The 17,045-nt window shown below is 36.7% G+C and overlaps 2 protein-coding genes across 2 annotated transcripts; one reads left to right on the top strand and one right to left on the bottom strand.

The window, feature by feature from the left end:
* Positions 1 to 3,881: 3,881 nt before the first annotated feature.
* smad3b (SMAD family member 3b) lies at positions 3,882 to 12,114 on the top strand. Its single transcript, XM_055037229.1, has 9 exons — positions 3,882 to 4,330; positions 5,821 to 6,014; positions 6,105 to 6,239; positions 6,525 to 6,599; positions 6,690 to 6,740; positions 7,777 to 7,989; positions 8,105 to 8,242; positions 8,597 to 8,741; positions 9,983 to 12,114. The coding sequence occupies exons 1-9, from the start codon at positions 4,128 to 4,130 to the stop codon at positions 10,104 to 10,106; spliced, it is 1,278 nt and encodes a 425-aa protein (XP_054893204.1). The 5' UTR covers positions 3,882 to 4,127; the 3' UTR covers positions 10,107 to 12,114.
* Positions 12,115 to 13,184: 1,070 nt separating this feature from the next.
* Positions 13,185 to 16,876, bottom strand: aagab (alpha and gamma adaptin binding protein). The gene is made up of 10 exons (XM_055036865.1): positions 16,611 to 16,876; positions 15,141 to 15,331; positions 14,957 to 15,053; positions 14,762 to 14,851; positions 14,592 to 14,675; positions 14,411 to 14,490; positions 14,181 to 14,277; positions 13,983 to 14,087; positions 13,789 to 13,838; positions 13,185 to 13,569 (listed from the first exon to the last, which is right to left on the bottom strand). Exons 1-10 carry the CDS (start codon positions 16,702 to 16,704, stop codon positions 13,492 to 13,494), a joined length of 966 nt encoding a protein of 321 aa, XP_054892840.1. The 5' UTR covers positions 16,705 to 16,876; the 3' UTR covers positions 13,185 to 13,491.
* Positions 16,877 to 17,045: the final 169 nt, after the last annotated feature.

Raw genomic sequence — 17,045 nt, 5'->3', positions numbered from 1 at the left:
TGTTAATTTTTGAAGCTTGGCAGTGAGATTTTAATCAAATGGAAAACTCTCAGCACACCCAGGAACATTTTGACATGTTACAACCTCTGACTTCAAAGTGTTTTATTAGGATTTTGTAACAGACCAACAAAAAAAGTGCATAATTGTGAAGTGGAATGAAAAAACTGTTATCAACATTTTTTTCAACCTTCTTTAATATTATGCTCCTTAATCAAATAGAGTGGTATCTCTTTATTTGAGAAGGTAAGTAAAAGCTACTTTGAGTTCTCATGTGTGTTATTTAATCTCAGTCCAAATCTAGCTGGTCTGTGAAGGCCTCCTGGGTTTTCTGGAGAATATTAAAGAACAAACATCATTATGAAATTGAAAGAACAATTAAGCAAGTTGTCCCAACATTTGACAATCTCATACAGCACCGTTCAATTCATAATCTGACAATGGAAAGAGTAAATCAAAAGTGGAAACTTATCAGAAAATGATCGCACATTTAGAGATCCACAGCTCAGATGGAAGAAATCGTAAACAGGACTGCTATAAATTTGGAACATGTCTATGAAACACATAAAGTGAGTTTTATACAGCAGTGTCAAGAAGAAAGATGTTGCTGCCAGCAAGATTTTAGAAAGTTTGCAGTTTGACAAACACATAGGGAAAATGATAAACTTAAAAAAAGAATGTTTTCTGGTGAAATGAGATCAGAAATTGATTTTGGGGGTGGGGGTTTACATCTAAAACACTATATGATGGAAACTATACATCATTCTCACATTGTAAGGTGGTGATTATTCTTTCTTCAGTAGACACAGGAAGACTGATGAAGTTGATTGGAGGATGAATGGAGCTAAATATAAAATAACTTGCCTCTCAGTGTTGGCTCACTGGGACTCCATACAAATGCATTCCACATATTTCTGATTTTTTTTAAATTAATTTTTTCGAGTCGTGCATCCTTTAACGCTAACTCCACAAGTATGCTCTATGAGTTGGTCTATCACCATAGGTCCCAGTGTAAACTATTTAAAAAATTGTTGAGGTCATAATGGGACAAATTGTGAAAAAAATTCAAGAGGCATCAATACATTAAAATTAGACAAAAATAAACTACAGATCTGAATGACAATAACTGTAGGGAACCAGGTGAAAAGGTTCAAAATTACATCTTCCCATAGTTCTGAATCCAAAGGAAGATAAATGTCCAGAAGTGGGGGACAGCGGATGGGTTGGGTCAGAATGGAGACAGGTCATCATACTGCCCCAGATTTGGAGCTCCCACTGAGAGACTGATGGCTGCAAGCAACAGATATCAGCTTGTAGCAAGAGGAGAGATTAAGGAAACATGGCAGAGATTGTAGGAGGAGCCGGACGCCACCCAATATGCACATGGGTCTGTGGTAAAAAGCCTTGCTTCTAACATGCTGCAATAAGCTGTTCTGTAATTATACATCTGCGAGCAGTAAATATGAACTTACTTAAATAGTATGCTGTAAGTTATCATTCATCCAGCAGATTCTATTTTGAAGCAAAACTGTAATTTAAACTGAATCATCAATGTTGCAAATAGCTAAAACTTTTGATTTTTTTAGTGTTTATCATTATTTAAAATTCACATTCCTCCAAATAGTTGCACAAAATCCATTTCACACAAACTGCAAAAATCGATTTAAACAAGTCTTAGCAGATTTGGCTCCTCCAAAATGTTGTCCTTGTTTCCCACACTCCTCAGTGAGCCGTCCTTCCCTGTGCCATTGTTAATCAGATCATTTGCAGTTATTACTTATTCGGCCAGCCGCCACGCCTTTTGTCTAAAATCATTCCACTCTCTGTCTCCAAGACCTTCTCCCGCCCCGCAGTGGCCCATCTGCCCCCTTGTCTGACAGCACAGCTCTCCGTTCTTTTCACACACAAAACTCCCCATACCAGCTGTCCCAGCTTTTATCCCACAGCAGTAAAAGGTGCTGGCCTCAATGTTTGCTGTTTTTCAGCATCACAAGATCATTGTTTTTAACTTTGATTTTAGCTGAACAGAAAAAACGTATGGATTTCTCAGTTTTAGACACGGATAATTTGGTTTTTAGTTCACAGCAAACAACTGGCCTGTTGGTTGGACACAACATATGGAATATAAGTCTTTTCTCATAAACAAAGTAATAATTGGATTAAGGAAATGTGCATAAATCCATTTATTTTATCACCCTAACTGTGTTTATTTGCATAGACTCAATTTAATATGGTGTGCCTTTAAATACAAAAAGATACTCCCTGACTGTTCAGCAGGGAGTTGAGAAGGTATCCTTTAACATTACTTTTCCTTCAACATCGCCATGAGGGCTCTAATATTTATTTAAGAAGGATGTAATCTGCCATGCCAAATATGTGCTTAAAATAGATAGCAGTCATTTACAGTGGTTATAAATAGAGAAAAAGGAAGAGAGGTTGATCCTCTGAGGCAGCTTTTTAATGGCAATGGCACACTGCTGTTTACTAAAGTCTGCAGTCAAGAGCTTGCCTATCAATAATACCATAAAAATCTCAAATACCCCTGAATTTAGTCATCTTCCTCATCCAGTTTTGGAAAGAAGCCTCTGAAGGGAAATTAAATCACTTTTATGAGAGGTTCAAAGGGATCACTCTAAAGGATTTTCTATTTGTAGACACACTGGAAGCCAGGGCTGGATCACTTTACATTGATGACAGATCTCTTTTTCCATTTCCTTGAGCTTGGTGTTGAATTATCCAAACATGTTTGACTTAGATGCCTTCATGTGTTAAAAATAATTACCATAAATTAATTGGAGAATGTAAGAGAAGATATTATTTTAAAACAGCATTCTAACCTTAGCATTGCAAAATGATTCACATCCTTATTTGTTGTTTTCCCCATTTTCCCATTCACACCTCAACCTGTAGTGTTGAGGTGTGTACACTAATACAGAGGCCAGCACTTTTTCCTCTGCTGCAAGTCTTTTAGGATATTTCTACCAATTTTGGCCACGTAGAGAGCAAATTTTTTTGTATATTGCTTTCCAAATAGCATAAGATCAAGCAGAGTGGATGAAGAGCATCAATGAACATTTATTTTTAAATCTTGCCATATTATCTCAACTAGATTTAGGTCTGGGCTTTGACTGGGCCATTCTAACACATTTGATCCGTTGTAGATCTGTCCAAATGCTTACTGCTGTAGACCTGCTACAGGAGGCATGCCACTAATGTGTTTTCTTCCTCTATATTTTCAACTATTGTATATCTTTGCTTTCTCTGCTATCCCCACAGAATAATAATGGCAACATCTTGTTTCATAGGGAGGGTGGTGTTTGAGGGATGTCTCACCTGTAGATTTGTGCAGCTCCTTACAGGCTACAATGGGTTTCTGAGCTGCTCTTCTGATTAATAATCTTGTCTGGTTTGAGAGTTTCAGTTTGTCGGTAGGGTTGAGGTAACACAGCTCAGGGTGTTTGTTTTATAAATTTCACCTAACTTCATCCCTGAGCTGTCTCTTGGTATCTGAGGCTTTCACAGAACAGCTGTATTTATACACAAATTAATACCAGATTCATGGTGAGACTTTTGACAGCCTTTCAAGTGAAATTCATATCCTCCATTTAGGTGTCTTCTGAAAGCAACTGGCTATATAGCGGATTTTATTTAGGGGCAGCATATTGATGTGTGGTGTGTGGAAATTAAAGTTTGCTCTTTGAGCTCTTTTTTATTATTATTATTATTATTATTATTATTATTATTATTATTATTATTATTATTATTATTATTATTATTTTAAATCAAATTATTTTTATTTTCATTGCACTGAACACTATAGCAATGTATGAGGATGCAGGTGGAGAGCAGACCAGCTGACTGGTGGGTAGGCGGAGGCAGGCAAACAATCGGGCTGGACTGGGAGCTGCTGCTGCTTTACTCCGACAGACAGGCAACCTGAACGGACTGGAACTTGACGCGAGCCGCTGCTACCGAGCTCCAGGGAGCAACCAGCCTCTGGGAGTTTAGTCCAACAAGTTACACCCAACCCAACCTTGATTACAGCAACAGCGAACAGTTCTTTGTGCAGCCCTGGAGGTCATCAAATTAAATCAGAGCCCCGTAATCACTTGAATTAAGTGACATTTAATATGTCCATATTGCCGTTCACTCCTCCGATCGTGAAGAGGCTTTTGGGCTGGAAGAAAGGAGAACAAAACGGACAGGAGGAGAAATGGTGCGAAAAGGCTGTCAAAAGTCTCGTAAAGAAGCTGAAGAGGACGGGACAGTTGGAGGAATTGGAAAAGGCCATCACAACACAGAATATCTACACAAAATGCTTAACCATACCCAGGTAAAATCACAGGTCCAAATGGCTCAAACTAGTAGCTATCGCTGATGACAGCTAATGTGTTAGCCCACGGCTGAAGAGCTAGCCTGCTACTTAGCGTGAGCTAGCATTAGCAGTTAATATTAAATCCGGTTTTACTTGATAGCGGTGCTTTAGCTAATATTTTCTTTGTCCTATCAACTGCAAAGACTATATAATGTTTAAAATTACTTCCCAGGTTGTTGTTGCTATCTTTAGTTCACAAATTACCAATTATATTTACAGATAATTAGCCAAAACAACAGCCCAGCTTCGTTCAACAAATATGCAAGATTAAAATAATTAATAGTAGCATCAAATGTCTAATTTATTATAATAATTGTACTTTTTTGGTCAGATGACTTTGCTAGTCGGCGTTGCACAGACTCATAAAATAAGACTTAATCCCACAATTTATAACAAATTTAGTGCATTTTCTAATATACAGGGTCAGGAGTACCTCATGTTTCCCTAGCAATTGCTTGTGTCTAAGCAGTTGAAGCTGGTGAAGAGTGTGTAAATATGTTATGCGGTTTGCTTCAGTTCATCAACTGCTATATAAACATTTCCACAGTTCACACATGTGATAAAACACAGGGGTAGAAATCTGGCAGGGCAGAGCTCTGACTAACAGAGGATGTTTAGACTGGAGTGTTTGCACTCTGGGAAAGTTGTATTAGAGGTTTGAGTTTGGGATTCCCCATAAGGCAAACTGATCTTTCTTGTATAATAGCTTGTCAGACAGTTGGTTGTTTCTTTAGTTGACTGAGTGATTAAAATGAGCCTCACAAAATAATTTGGCTATGTTTTAAGAGTTTTTAGTTAGTTCTTGAAATGAAAGTGTTTCAAGCAATTATTTTTCAAGTTTTGTGTTTGGTAACCTTCAGTTCTGAATTAGTCATGTTTCTTTTTAAGTACATTTGTAGGTCCAATTGCAAACAAAGCTACTGGCCCTCTTTGTTATTTTACTTATCAGGAATAACATAGTGACCCACTTAATATAAAAATGTGTTTCCCCCGCTGCCCCTCCTTTGCTACCAGTACAGCTTTATAGAAGTGGTTCTTAATCCTTAGGATTCACTGACCTGCATGTGAGTTGTTTCCTGCTGACACACTTAAATCAATGTGTGGTTAACCAGCTTCTGCAGCATTTGATGACATGTTGAGGAGCTAATGCAGTCATTTTGATAATCTGTGCTGGAGCTCAGGTGCATCTAAACATGAAGGACACTTGGCCCTAAGATCCAGGATTGAGAACCTCTGCAATAGAAGCTTAGAAAATATGAGCTATTTGAAGGCCAATTCCAATGTGTAGCAATTCAGAAATGAACTCTTAAGACCTAAAACAGAATAATGTTTTTTTTCACTGGCACCTTGTAGTTAGACAACTTCCTTGCCACAGAGGGTTGGTAATTTGCTAATATTTTTGCCTCTCACCAGAACACGTAACATGGCATTCTGGTTGTATGTTCCAGGTCTTTAGATGGACGTCTGCAGGTCTCGCACAGAAAAGGTCTTCCTCATGTGATCTACTGTCGCCTGTGGCGCTGGCCGGACCTGCAGTCTCATCATGAGCTGAGGGCGGTAGATCACTGTGAATTTGCCTTTCACACCAAGAAGGATGAAGTGTGCGTCAACCCCTACCACTATCAGAGGATAGAGACTCCGAGTGAGTGTAGTGATCACTATGCTGTACAGTTTTCTGAACTTACTTAGCAAACTGCGAATAGAATTAAAGTGGTCTTTTGCACTTTCCCAGTTTTGCCGCCTGTTCTAGTCCCACGCCACACAGATATACCTGTTGAGTTTCCACCACTGGATGACTACAGCCCATCAATACCTGAAAATACCAATTTCCCTTCTGGCATTGAGCCTCAGAGCAATTATATTCCTGGTGAGAGACATTGTGTTCAAATCTTAAACTGTGAAGTTTCTTTCTGAAAAAAAAAAGCAAAAAACTTCTTTTTACTGCATATTTTAAGAGAAGTTAGAAAACATAGCAGGAAACATCTCTGGATCACTGCATAGTTTTTTTTATTTATTCCTTTGAAATGTGATCTCTTCCAACATGTTTACTGGTGTATGACAAACTGTTATAGTTTCTGGCATAAGAAAAATGTTATCCCTTGAAAGTATGATGTTTACAGGTTTTAGATGTCACATGTGTTGTATTTTGCAGAAACTCCCCCTCCAGGGTATCTGAGTGAGGATGGTGAGACAAATGATCACCAACTCAACCACAACATGGACACAAGTGAGCCCCATAACTACATGCACTGCCACAGCCTTCATTTTCTACAAACCTCTCATCACAATCATAATCCAACCCTGCCCTCTGTTTCAGGTTCACCCAGCCTTTCACCCAGCCCTGTTTCACCCACAAACAATAATTCTGGTAAGAAAAATCTTTTTATTTTTGTGTTGAGAATTTTAACACCATTATGGATTTTAGAGTTTATGCTCCGTAAGTATTTTATGCCTAACTCTAATCTCTTATCATCATCACCTTCAAATCAAGAGTCACCTCTAATCTTACATTTCTGTATTTTTTTAACTTTTCCATAATTAGCCTATTATTTCTTTTTTATCATTGCCTTTTGTTTTTATGTTGCATTAAAGCACTATTACTTATAAATCATCCCTATATAAATATTGATTAATTGTTAGTTTATATCACAATTATTAATTAATTTTACTGCCCAGAGCTTTTTGTAAAATGAATCAAACATGGTTGCTTTTTGCTTTGCAGTTTGGTTTTAGGATAGTCTTCACTATTTATAATAAATAGGTAGATTTATTTCAAATCTACCTATTTAGATTTAAACAAGTGGCATTTACTATGATGTCGCTTGTTACTATACAAAATGTTGCTCTAAAGCTTTTTAAGTGGATTTAATATTCAGTAACCTTGTATATTTACAAATAATGCATTTATTTGTAAATATACTTGACTTGAGTGCATACTTGACAACTTGGTACTATTCCCTTCATCTAAACTGGAATTGTATCAGTTTAATTTAAGGAATATATTTTATTTCTCTACTTTGTGTTGTTCTCACTTAGAATCCCAATTAAATAAATTAAAGTTTGTAGGTGTAATGTGATAAAATGTTTAGAAAAAATAAAGATCAAGAGTATTAATATTTTTGCAAGGCACTTAAAATATTTGTGCTCTGCAGATAGCGCATGACCACATCATGTTTTATTGCAATAGTGTTCCCTGCTTAGAATAGAAAGGTTTTCATTTGCCTTTTATAACTTTTTTTTCTTTTTTTGATTGTGGACATTGCAACTCACCAGCCTGGTGAGCAGAATAATTGTATTTCTTAGTTATGCTTTTATTCGTAATGGTCCATTGTATAAGATTATTATGCATTTTGAGTCACTTGAGCTTGCATCTGCTCATGTCTGTTATTTTCCCACTAATCCAGACCCACAGCCTGTGACGTATTGCGAATCAGCTTTCTGGTGCTCCATCTCTTACTATGAGCTGAACCAGCGTGTCGGTGAGACCTTCCATGCATCCCAGCCCTCCCTCACAGTAGATGGATTCACTGACCCCTCAAATTCTGAGCGCTTCTGTCTGGGCCTGCTGTCCAACGTCAACCGGAACTCAGCCGTAGAGCTCACTCGCCGACACATAGGTGCATACTTTTTTTTTTTTTTTCAGCCAGTCTTTGCTTTCCATATTTATGCTTTGAGAAATCTGCAGGTTGCTGGTTGTTTGCTTGGCTGCAATCATTTCTGTTGCTTTTCCAGGACGTGGCGTAAGGCTATATTACATTGGGGGAGAAGTGTTTGCAGAGTGTCTTAGTGACAGTGCCATCTTTGTTCAAAGTCCTAACTGTAACCAGCGATATGGGTGGCATCCTGCCACAGTGTGCAAAATACCTCCAGGTCAGTGTGAAACTAATGCTTAAAACAACGAAACTAATTTGAGGTAAAATCCAGTGTCCTCCACACTTTGGAAAAGTGCTGCTAAAGTTTTGTAAATAACCTACAAATAATTCCTTGTACTGAAGTAGCATAACCTTTGACTGGGGTTTTTAGAAAAATCCTTTCTTTAATGAGAGTAAACGTCTTCATCTGTTGAGACAGTTTTGCAAAATCGGTAAACTTGCTTTATACATTACTTTTTAAGATTATAAATGTAAATGTTTAATTAGTAAGGCATAACCTGAGCTGTAATGTTCTATCAAAACAACACTTATTTGATCTATGCACTGCTAAGTTTAAATATATTTTTGCCAGGATGCAACCTGAAAATTTTTAACAACCAAGAATTTGCTGCCCTCCTGGCTCAGTCGGTCAATCAGGGCTTCGAGGCTGTTTACCAGCTCACCAGGATGTGCACCATTCGCATGAGCTTTGTCAAGGGTTGGGGGGCTGAGTATAGGTAAGTATGGTTTTTCACCTTTTATATTGTAATTTCAACTGCCTATACTTAATTTAATATTTTCATAGATACACACTGAGGTATTTGGCAATGATTTTGATAGTCAGAAATACAAAAAAATGTATTTAGGATGCAGTGAGGTTGACAGGGAAATACCAATCGGACAAGCTAATTGCAGAAATGAAGTTGTTGTCCTCTTTTCAGAACATATACACTTACATTCTTTATACAAAAACTTAGATGATTTGTAATCAGTGATACAGGAGAGACACTGTATCCAGTTGTTGGATTGTTCTTTTTTACTACTGTATCTTTAACAAGTATAATATGAACAATTATCATTACATTGCATGACAAGGAAAAAATTTAATGCAAAAACATTACAGGGGGTAAATTTGACTATTAACAGAGCCATTATTTCTTCAGGGTGTGGAGTTGCTGTTTTTTTGTACTTGCTGCCCACTTTTCCCACAGCTTTGACAGACACCCCATTGTTCCTCAAGCAAAACATATTTTTTTCCATGAAATAGATCTCTCCCAAAATTTCTGTCCAATGATCCAACTTTGGTGGTCCACCTTTGAACCAATTCCTTGTGAGAATATTGAGGAGGTACTGATCCCCTTTTTGAAGAATGTCACTACGATCAGAAACCAGTAGGAAAGTTTCTGAATCCCGTATCCTGGTATGTTTTTTTTTTGTTTGTTTGTTTTCTTAAAATTAGAAGGATATTGTCCTAAAATGATTGAAGTGTCCCACATAACAATTCATATAAGAGTGATTGAAGTTGTTGGATTTTTTCAATTAGATAAATGTTGTGTTGTAACATTTTTAATGAGGATGACATCAGTCAGCCTTTTTAAAATTGTTTATAGATTCCTTTAGTTCTGTTGGATAATAGTGAGGGTGCAGCTGTGACAGAGGGGAGGTAATGTATGTGGTGGACATATTTCCAAATCCTACTGCAGTGGGGATTTCCACTTGACTGTGGATTTGTGCGTGTTGTGTTTCTGCCACCAAACACCACATAGAAAAGCATCTCCAGGAAAGACTTGAATGACTTCAGGAATAGCCTGCAAAGTTGCCTTTAATGTTTGTGTTAGCTTATGAGTGAGGTATGTATTTAAATGCAACACATTTAAATGACCATGACCTGTTTCTCAAGAACTTTTCATATTTAGCACAGTGATACAGCATAGGCAAGCCCATTTCTAATAACAGTCTGTGCATCTCTATTCCACAGACGTCAGACAGTGACCAGCACCCCCTGCTGGATAGAGCTGCACCTTAACGGTCCTTTACAATGGCTGGACAAGGTCCTCACCCAGATGGGCTCTCCCAGCATCCACTGCTCCAGTGTCTCTTAGGAAAACTAGTCCCAGATATGCAACTGAGTTCAAGTCACATAGGAAAAGACAAGATTTTGTCTGTGAAAACACAAGATTCAGTTTCCTGGAATATCAGTATCACATAAAACCACTAACAATTATTTTTAAAGCAGAAATGTTGGCCATATGAACATTATGTCCATATGTCGTACATTATATACACTCGGTAGAAGCTGATTTTGGATTATTTACTGCATCACTGTATGCTCATAGTTTTCCTGAGAGATCAAGAACGCACAGGTTGCTTCAGGTTGTGGATGTTTCCGATCAGTTCTTTGTAAGTTTGCCATCCTATCAGGCATAGGAAAACTTTTGCCAATAAAGCAATTATTGGCAGCATGGACAGGTGAGGATCAGCTGAAATGCTGATTCCTGTGCTTCCCTCTGCTGAGAGAGGGAAGCATGAGCTTTTCTAAAACTTCCTGGTAGATGGCTTCACTGATGTTGGACTTGTTAATAATAATTTGTATTATTATTTGTAATAATACAAATTATCTCTGTATTCTCAGAAAACTGACACCTTTAATGACATCGCATCTCTTTGTGGCTAACCCACCTAGTTGAGAAAGTTGTACTGTTGTCCACAACTAACAACTTTACCATGACTGTGTAGGTCTAACATAATAGTTTTGCTAAGAAAAAACATGTCTTATTCAAATACTCTTCGAAACTGAATTTCACGGATGGTTCAGTTGTAATACTTAATTATTCTAATGAACAGAAGTAAATGCCTTGCAAAGATCTCTTTAAAACACTGTGAATGAAATTACTTAGAGCAGGGCTTCAATGATATTCTAAATTTAGATGCAGCTGTATCTGAAATCCCTCTCTCCTGTGCAAGAGATTGAAATCAATTTAAAATGCTTTATTTTGCTTCATTCATTGAATGGATTTATTCTTTACAGACATTTAAAATGTGTGTTCCCCAAATTTAGATAATGTTTTTTCAGTGATTTAATCAAGATTAATTGTGTGTCTTACTATTTGTGAGACCCAATCTCACACACTTAACAGAGAGGGGAATTAAATGATACATGAAATAACTTGAAAAGTATTCAGTTGTCCTTTCATGTCATCTGTCTTTTAAGTACATGCTACTTCCCAAATAGTGATTTATTTATGTAAATTATCTAATTTATGATTCAATTGGTATTTTGTCTACACTAAGGAAAAAACAAAGCACTGTTGTTTCTGTAAAAAAATGTATGAACTATTTTCTTCTCTGAAAGAGACATAGAAGTTATTTTTGCATATTGTCTGACATGGAAATTTATTTTTATCATTTCCTAAATATGACTGTAAATAAGTTGATTAGAGCTCGTAATTTCATGTTGGCAAAAAAACTTGAAATAGTGGACCCGATGAACCTTTGCCAAAGGGCTGACTGATAAGACTTTAATAATCCCAAACTTGAGTTGCATAAAGTGTGCTTCTAGCATGCGTGAGCTGGTTGTACACATCTGGAACAGATTTCTGTATCAAACCTTATTTATTTTTCAATAGAGACACAATGCAGACCATATTTGTCTTTATAGGAGGTTAACTGAATTTAGACACCATGTGACTGTGGGGTGAAAACAAGAAACGTTTTGTGATTCACTGTCCTTGTGAGAAAATGATGTACTTCCAGTTTACTATTCATCACTTTAAAATTGTAATGATTGCTTGCCCAAAAACACTGTATACCACATATACAATGTTATAATATAAGGCATGTGTCTTCGATCGCTGTCTGGTGCAATGTTCATCCTGCACTTATAGTACATAGAACTATGTTACCATGTGATCTACAACGGCAACATGGTAGTCGTCTAAACACCGTGTACTATAGTGCATTATGTTGTTTGTAAACTTCTGTATTCTCTTTATTTTTGTAGTGGCTTTTCTGGGCCAAGTCTTGCATATATGTAGCCTTTTTGCCTTCGGTCAAATGACTGAAACAAATTGCTCTAAATGTGAAATTTTATTAAAATGCAACAGACAAGTCTTCAGTGTTTTTTAAAATCTTTATTTATGAATCCAAACCTATCTCCTGATATCATCTCCTATTATTATGGAGGTTAAAGAGTAGACAAGATCAACCCTCAATTGTATTTAACTCTACAGAGTGCAGTAGTTTTTAATTTTGTTTTATGCCACTCTGGTTAAGAAGTGTTTTCAGTAAGTGTGAGTTATGTCCCTACTCCCTTAACTCAGATGGGATGCAGACGGCCATTTTGCATCTTTTTGAGCCTTTAGCAGGTTTTCTTTAGGGATTATGTTTAGTTCTATCCATTTTTCTCTCAGCGCAGGCAGGTTCCATGTCCCTGCTGGATGTATGACAACCCCATGTTACTGCCACTGTGAAACTTGACTGGGATGGTGTTATCAGAATGATGTGCACTTTTAATTTTCCACACCTTAGTTGTCTCTCTGCAGTCCCATCCAGAGTGATGGAAATGCATTAGAAATGCTTCTTCATTTCTAATGCTGTCTGCTCTGTTTATTGGTCTTTATTCTTTTTTTTTTTTTAATACCTGATTACTAAGAACATGGCTTATTGAGGCAACTGGCTATGATAATATTTAGAGGCATCAGAGCAAAGTGGATTGACTTAAAAAATATGCAGATTTTTTTTCTCCAGATTTTAATCTGCAAAAAATAAAAAGAAAATAACATTTAAAAATTTCAATTACATAATATTTTATGTAGGTCTATCACATGAAAGCTCAGTAAATTAATTAGCTTGTGGTTGTGACAATGGAAAGGTTCAGGGGATGTGATCACGTTTGCAAGACATTTGCTGAACAGCAGAAAACCACCAATTCTACACTTTATTTCAATTACTCATTTTATTTTCTCAAGAGTTATTCAGTTTTTTGCATATTTTATTTTGTTAAACCAAATTGCAAAATGCACCCTTGAAAACTAGTGTTCACAAATACGTTAAAGTCACAATGAAACTGAAAAAAAAGGTTTTGTATTGATTTATGAGAATGTGCATTAAGTCTCTTACATGGATAAGGCACATTTGTAACAAAAATACATGTTGACATTACCTACAAACATGACAAATCAGATGTCCCACATTATTTTATTTATTTTTTTGGCCTCCATACCAACCACATATTGACCACACAAGGGTAAAGTACATTAAAACCCAGGGGAAGAAGTTTAAAGATCAGGGCCTCTCATGGCTTACCCTCTAAATAGTATTTCAGCAAACATCATTTAATCCTAAAACTCTCATACAACTATTCTTACAGTGCCATCTGTAAGCAAATCCATCTTCCACGTGTGACCAGGACATCCACATTGGCTCCCATGTGGGTTCCAGGAAAAATGGTGCGATCAGAGGAATGAAGACAGTCACTGATATGTGATTCTAGCTGTCCTCACCTGAAGATAATCCATCTATTTCATCTTCTTCCCCACCAATGGCCATCCAAAAGGCTTTTGCCACCTGGAAAACAAAAGAGAAACAAATCAGTTTTCAGATGTGCTTTTCTGAACTGAGCCTTCATTCTTATAAACCGATCCAACATAATTTCTCACTAGAGTGCAATATTCAGTGCCTGGTAAAGTATTGATTCCAGTTCCAATGGGGGGTTATGAATACATTTCCAAGACACTGTAGCTTTAACTGTTGTTCAAGCAAAAAAATATATATATAATGACTAACCTTTTCAGCATGAACTTTTCTTTGCTCATGTGGTAATGATGAAGCTTTATCTACATGGTGAAATTGAACAAATGCACTTTAGTTTATGGATGAAAAAAGTTTACAAAGTACAAACATATTTGACTTCCACATTAAGCAACACCAGAGTAGAAAGAGTAATTTTTATTTGAACTTGCTTTATATATTCCAATTACCTTTCATCTCTTTTAATTTAGTAAAGAGCCGTTCAAAATTGTCTGCATCTGCATCCCCAGCTGTAAGATTGGCAAGTTCCTGTATGTCTAAATCAGTCATTGCATCTGCAAGGATAGAAATCACGTACAGTTTATGTAATAACATGAAAAATAAATTCATAAATTAGCCAACTAAATGTTTAAAAGAATGTTACTTGCCTACAACTGGTCCCTCTTGTGTAGCTGAGTTTGCACTGTTGTCTGTGTGATTGGCCTCCTCATTGATGTGTGCGCCCTCTGCTGGCAAGCTGGAGGACTGTCCCATGAAAAGGCATTAGCATCTTTAAAAACAGGTCCCTTTTAAAATTTACTATGGAGAACCTCTTTAAAACAAATATGTGAATGTAATAAATATGGCCTTTTATAAATCAACAGAAATGTCATCTAACCGGTGGATCTTGGCTGTGGCGTGGGTTGTTATGCCTGGAAGCAACCAAACTACTCATTAGGCCAAAACCCTGATTGTGTCCTGTTAGACAAAGATGAAAAGAGTCATGTATGCTACATACACAAACGATGATATCTACAGAATATGTTCTATCAATCTAAACCAATTTGATATTAATTTACCATCCTTCATCTCCACACTGGACCACACATTAGCATTAAGTGCCTGAATAATTCTCTTTACTCCTGTGGACTCTGGAAAGTCATCTGAAATGTGCAAAGTGATGAGGAAAAGTAAATCAGATGAAGACTTGGTCAAGGACATGTGCTTTTCTCTTTCATGCAGAACTCACCATCCTCATCTGGTAGCTCCTGTGGATTGAGCTCCACAAGCTCAAATGCATGGGACAAACACCACTGTTGTGCTTCATGCCTAGTCACACCTAAAGCATGAATTAAATTTAATTTGCTTGACGAAGCAGTATCAAATGTATGTGTGTGCAATTATTCATCCTGCATTCTAAACGATTACCGGTACTTTAACTAACCGTTTTCACAGACTCTGTCGCACACAAGAATAAGCACCTCTGGGCTGAGATCTTGCACCACAGAAATCCAGGGATTTAGCTTTTCCAGCCCATCTTTCTGCAAACATTCAACATGCATCATAAAAATACCATTTGCAAACAAATTAGTAAATAAAAAGAATATATTGTTCTTAAGGTCACATACCATTTTGCTGTCAAAGTAAGCAATGAAAGCCTGCATGGATTGAGCAATCTCTGCAGACATTTTATACGTGCTTGGTACAACACACAACTGCACATCCGCCGTATAATATTTGTTATTGATAGTCCAAGGATACCAAATAACAGTTTCCTCTCGCTTAGTTGGCTGAGGCAAAGTCTTTGAATTGAGTATTTCTGAGAAGAGAAACAATAATAATGTTCAAAAATCAGAAAAAGACAACATTAAGTGAAGGTGATTTTTTGTTTTTTTTTTACTCACGCTCAAATATTTAGTAAAATATAATAAAAAACGGCAACATAAATAAATAAAAAATACTAGTTTCAAATAACAGTTTCATTTGTTAAGGAAGAAAAATATCCCAAAGCCAACTGGTCATAGATAAAAAATAACTGTCCTCTAAACCTACTAAATACCCGAGTCAACTCTGGTGTTAACAACTGATATCTAGAGTTAATTGGTGGTAAGTCTTTTAAGTGCTTGTGGAAAAATTGTAGCCTATTCTTCTTAGCAGGCTTGTCACAATTGGGTCACATTGGAGGGCTTTGGAGCACAAACAACATAATCAGGGTCATGAACCAAACAGCTTTTCAGGTGGAGAGCAAATTTCATGGATCCATCCAGCTACTGAAGAAGCAATGCAACCCCAGTCCATCATAATAATAACAAATCACTACTACTACGTCAGACTGTTGCAATGATGCTCTATTTTTCCTGAAATACTATGCCAATTTTATGCTAGGTGTAACAGGACACACCCCTTCCTTTCTGTCAAGACAATACTATCCTCAAATTCTTGATCGCAAAAGTATGTGACAAAGGCAACAAAGTGCTCTTGTTGCTTTTCTGGATTCATCTGTGAACTCCTGGATGAGACTTTGATCCACTCTAAGTAATTTTGGGAGGGCTGTCATTCCTAGAAGAAAGGAAGAGCTGTTTCATTTTTTTCTACATGTAGCATGGGATATATATATATATATATATATTACAATGGCTCCCATTGTAGTTTGGTGAAGTCCATGAAAGCCTAAATAATGGCTTTCTGATCCCTCCCAGTCTGACAGGTGTTCACGACTGTGTCTCATGCTTTCTTTTGTTATTCGTAATAATTAATCACATAAATGGCGTTTCTTTCTGCTGTACCGTGTTGATTTGGATGTTTTCCCTTATAAATTTATAATTTTAAAAGTACATTTTGGTTTTAACACAGGCTATTTTTCTTTTATACTAATATTTGTTTTAAATTCAGATTTGTTTTTTTTTAAGACCCTATATCCCATCAGAACTTCTGTCTCACTCCAAGCTTCACTCAAAACAAATACATTCTGTATTACAGACATGGCAACGTCAATAAACGACTGTTTATCAACGCTTAAGTCAGGTGCTCTGCTCAGTTAGCATTGTTTAGCATTAGCTTTCCTGCTAAATCAGACTGGCTGTGCCCCGAAAACTTACGTTTTATCAGCTCTTCTTCTTTAAATTCACCGTCAGTGCTCGTGACAAGCACACATGGCAGAGTCATCTCAGTGTTTTCTTCTGCCGATGACATTTCTCTAATATTTAAAGATCGCTTTTCTTGCACTAGCTTAAGATGTAGCTAACTTCTATAACCTTTGAACTCTGTGTTCCGCCGTAGGTCACTTCCGGTTTCTATTTATTAATTTACTGTGCAGTTTCTTGGATTTATCTTTAATAATAATAGTAATAATAATGCTGAAATTTATATTAATGACAAATAGTCTGAGATTAAATTCCTATATCGAAAAGGTATGGGAAATCTTAGCTCTGTAAATTTTCTTGTAAGGCCAGACAGTATAATTAAGGTGTTCACTTATTTAATAATGGCTACGCACATTGTTAGCGTCCCGTCTAGAAAATAACATAATTAGT

The sequence above is a fragment of the Poeciliopsis prolifica genome, unplaced genomic scaffold (genome assembly GCF_027474105.1).
Source record: "Poeciliopsis prolifica strain line A6 unplaced genomic scaffold, Auburn_PproV2 SCAFFOLD001, whole genome shotgun sequence".
NCBI classification, from domain to species: Eukaryota; Metazoa; Chordata; class Actinopteri; order Cyprinodontiformes; family Poeciliidae; genus Poeciliopsis; species Poeciliopsis prolifica.
This window is presented reverse-complemented; position numbering and strand designations above follow the sequence as displayed.

Bases quoted from the DNA above. Each gene is read 5' to 3' on its own strand.
- smad3b (XM_055037229.1), top strand. From the start codon at position 4,128: ATGTCCATATTGCCGTTCACTCCTCCGATCGTGAAGAGGCTTTTGGGC. The intron at 6,600-6,689 runs GTGAGCCCCATA...CCTCTGTTTCAG, and splicing joins CAACCACAACATGGACACAA to GTTCACCCAGCCTTTCACCC. The intron at 6,741-7,776 runs GTAAGAAAAATC...CCACTAATCCAG, and splicing joins ACCCACAAACAATAATTCTG to ACCCACAGCCTGTGACGTAT.
- aagab (XM_055036865.1), bottom strand. From the start codon at position 16,704: ATGTCATCGGCAGAAGAAAACACTGAGATGACTCTGCCATGTGTGCTT. The intron at 15,054-15,140 runs GTATGTGACCTT...GAATGTTTGCAG, and splicing joins CTTACTTTGACAGCAAAATG to AAAGATGGGCTGGAAAAGCT. The intron at 14,491-14,591 runs GTAAATTAATAT...TTTGTCTAACAG, and splicing joins CAGTGTGGAGATGAAGGATG to GACACAATCAGGGTTTTGGC.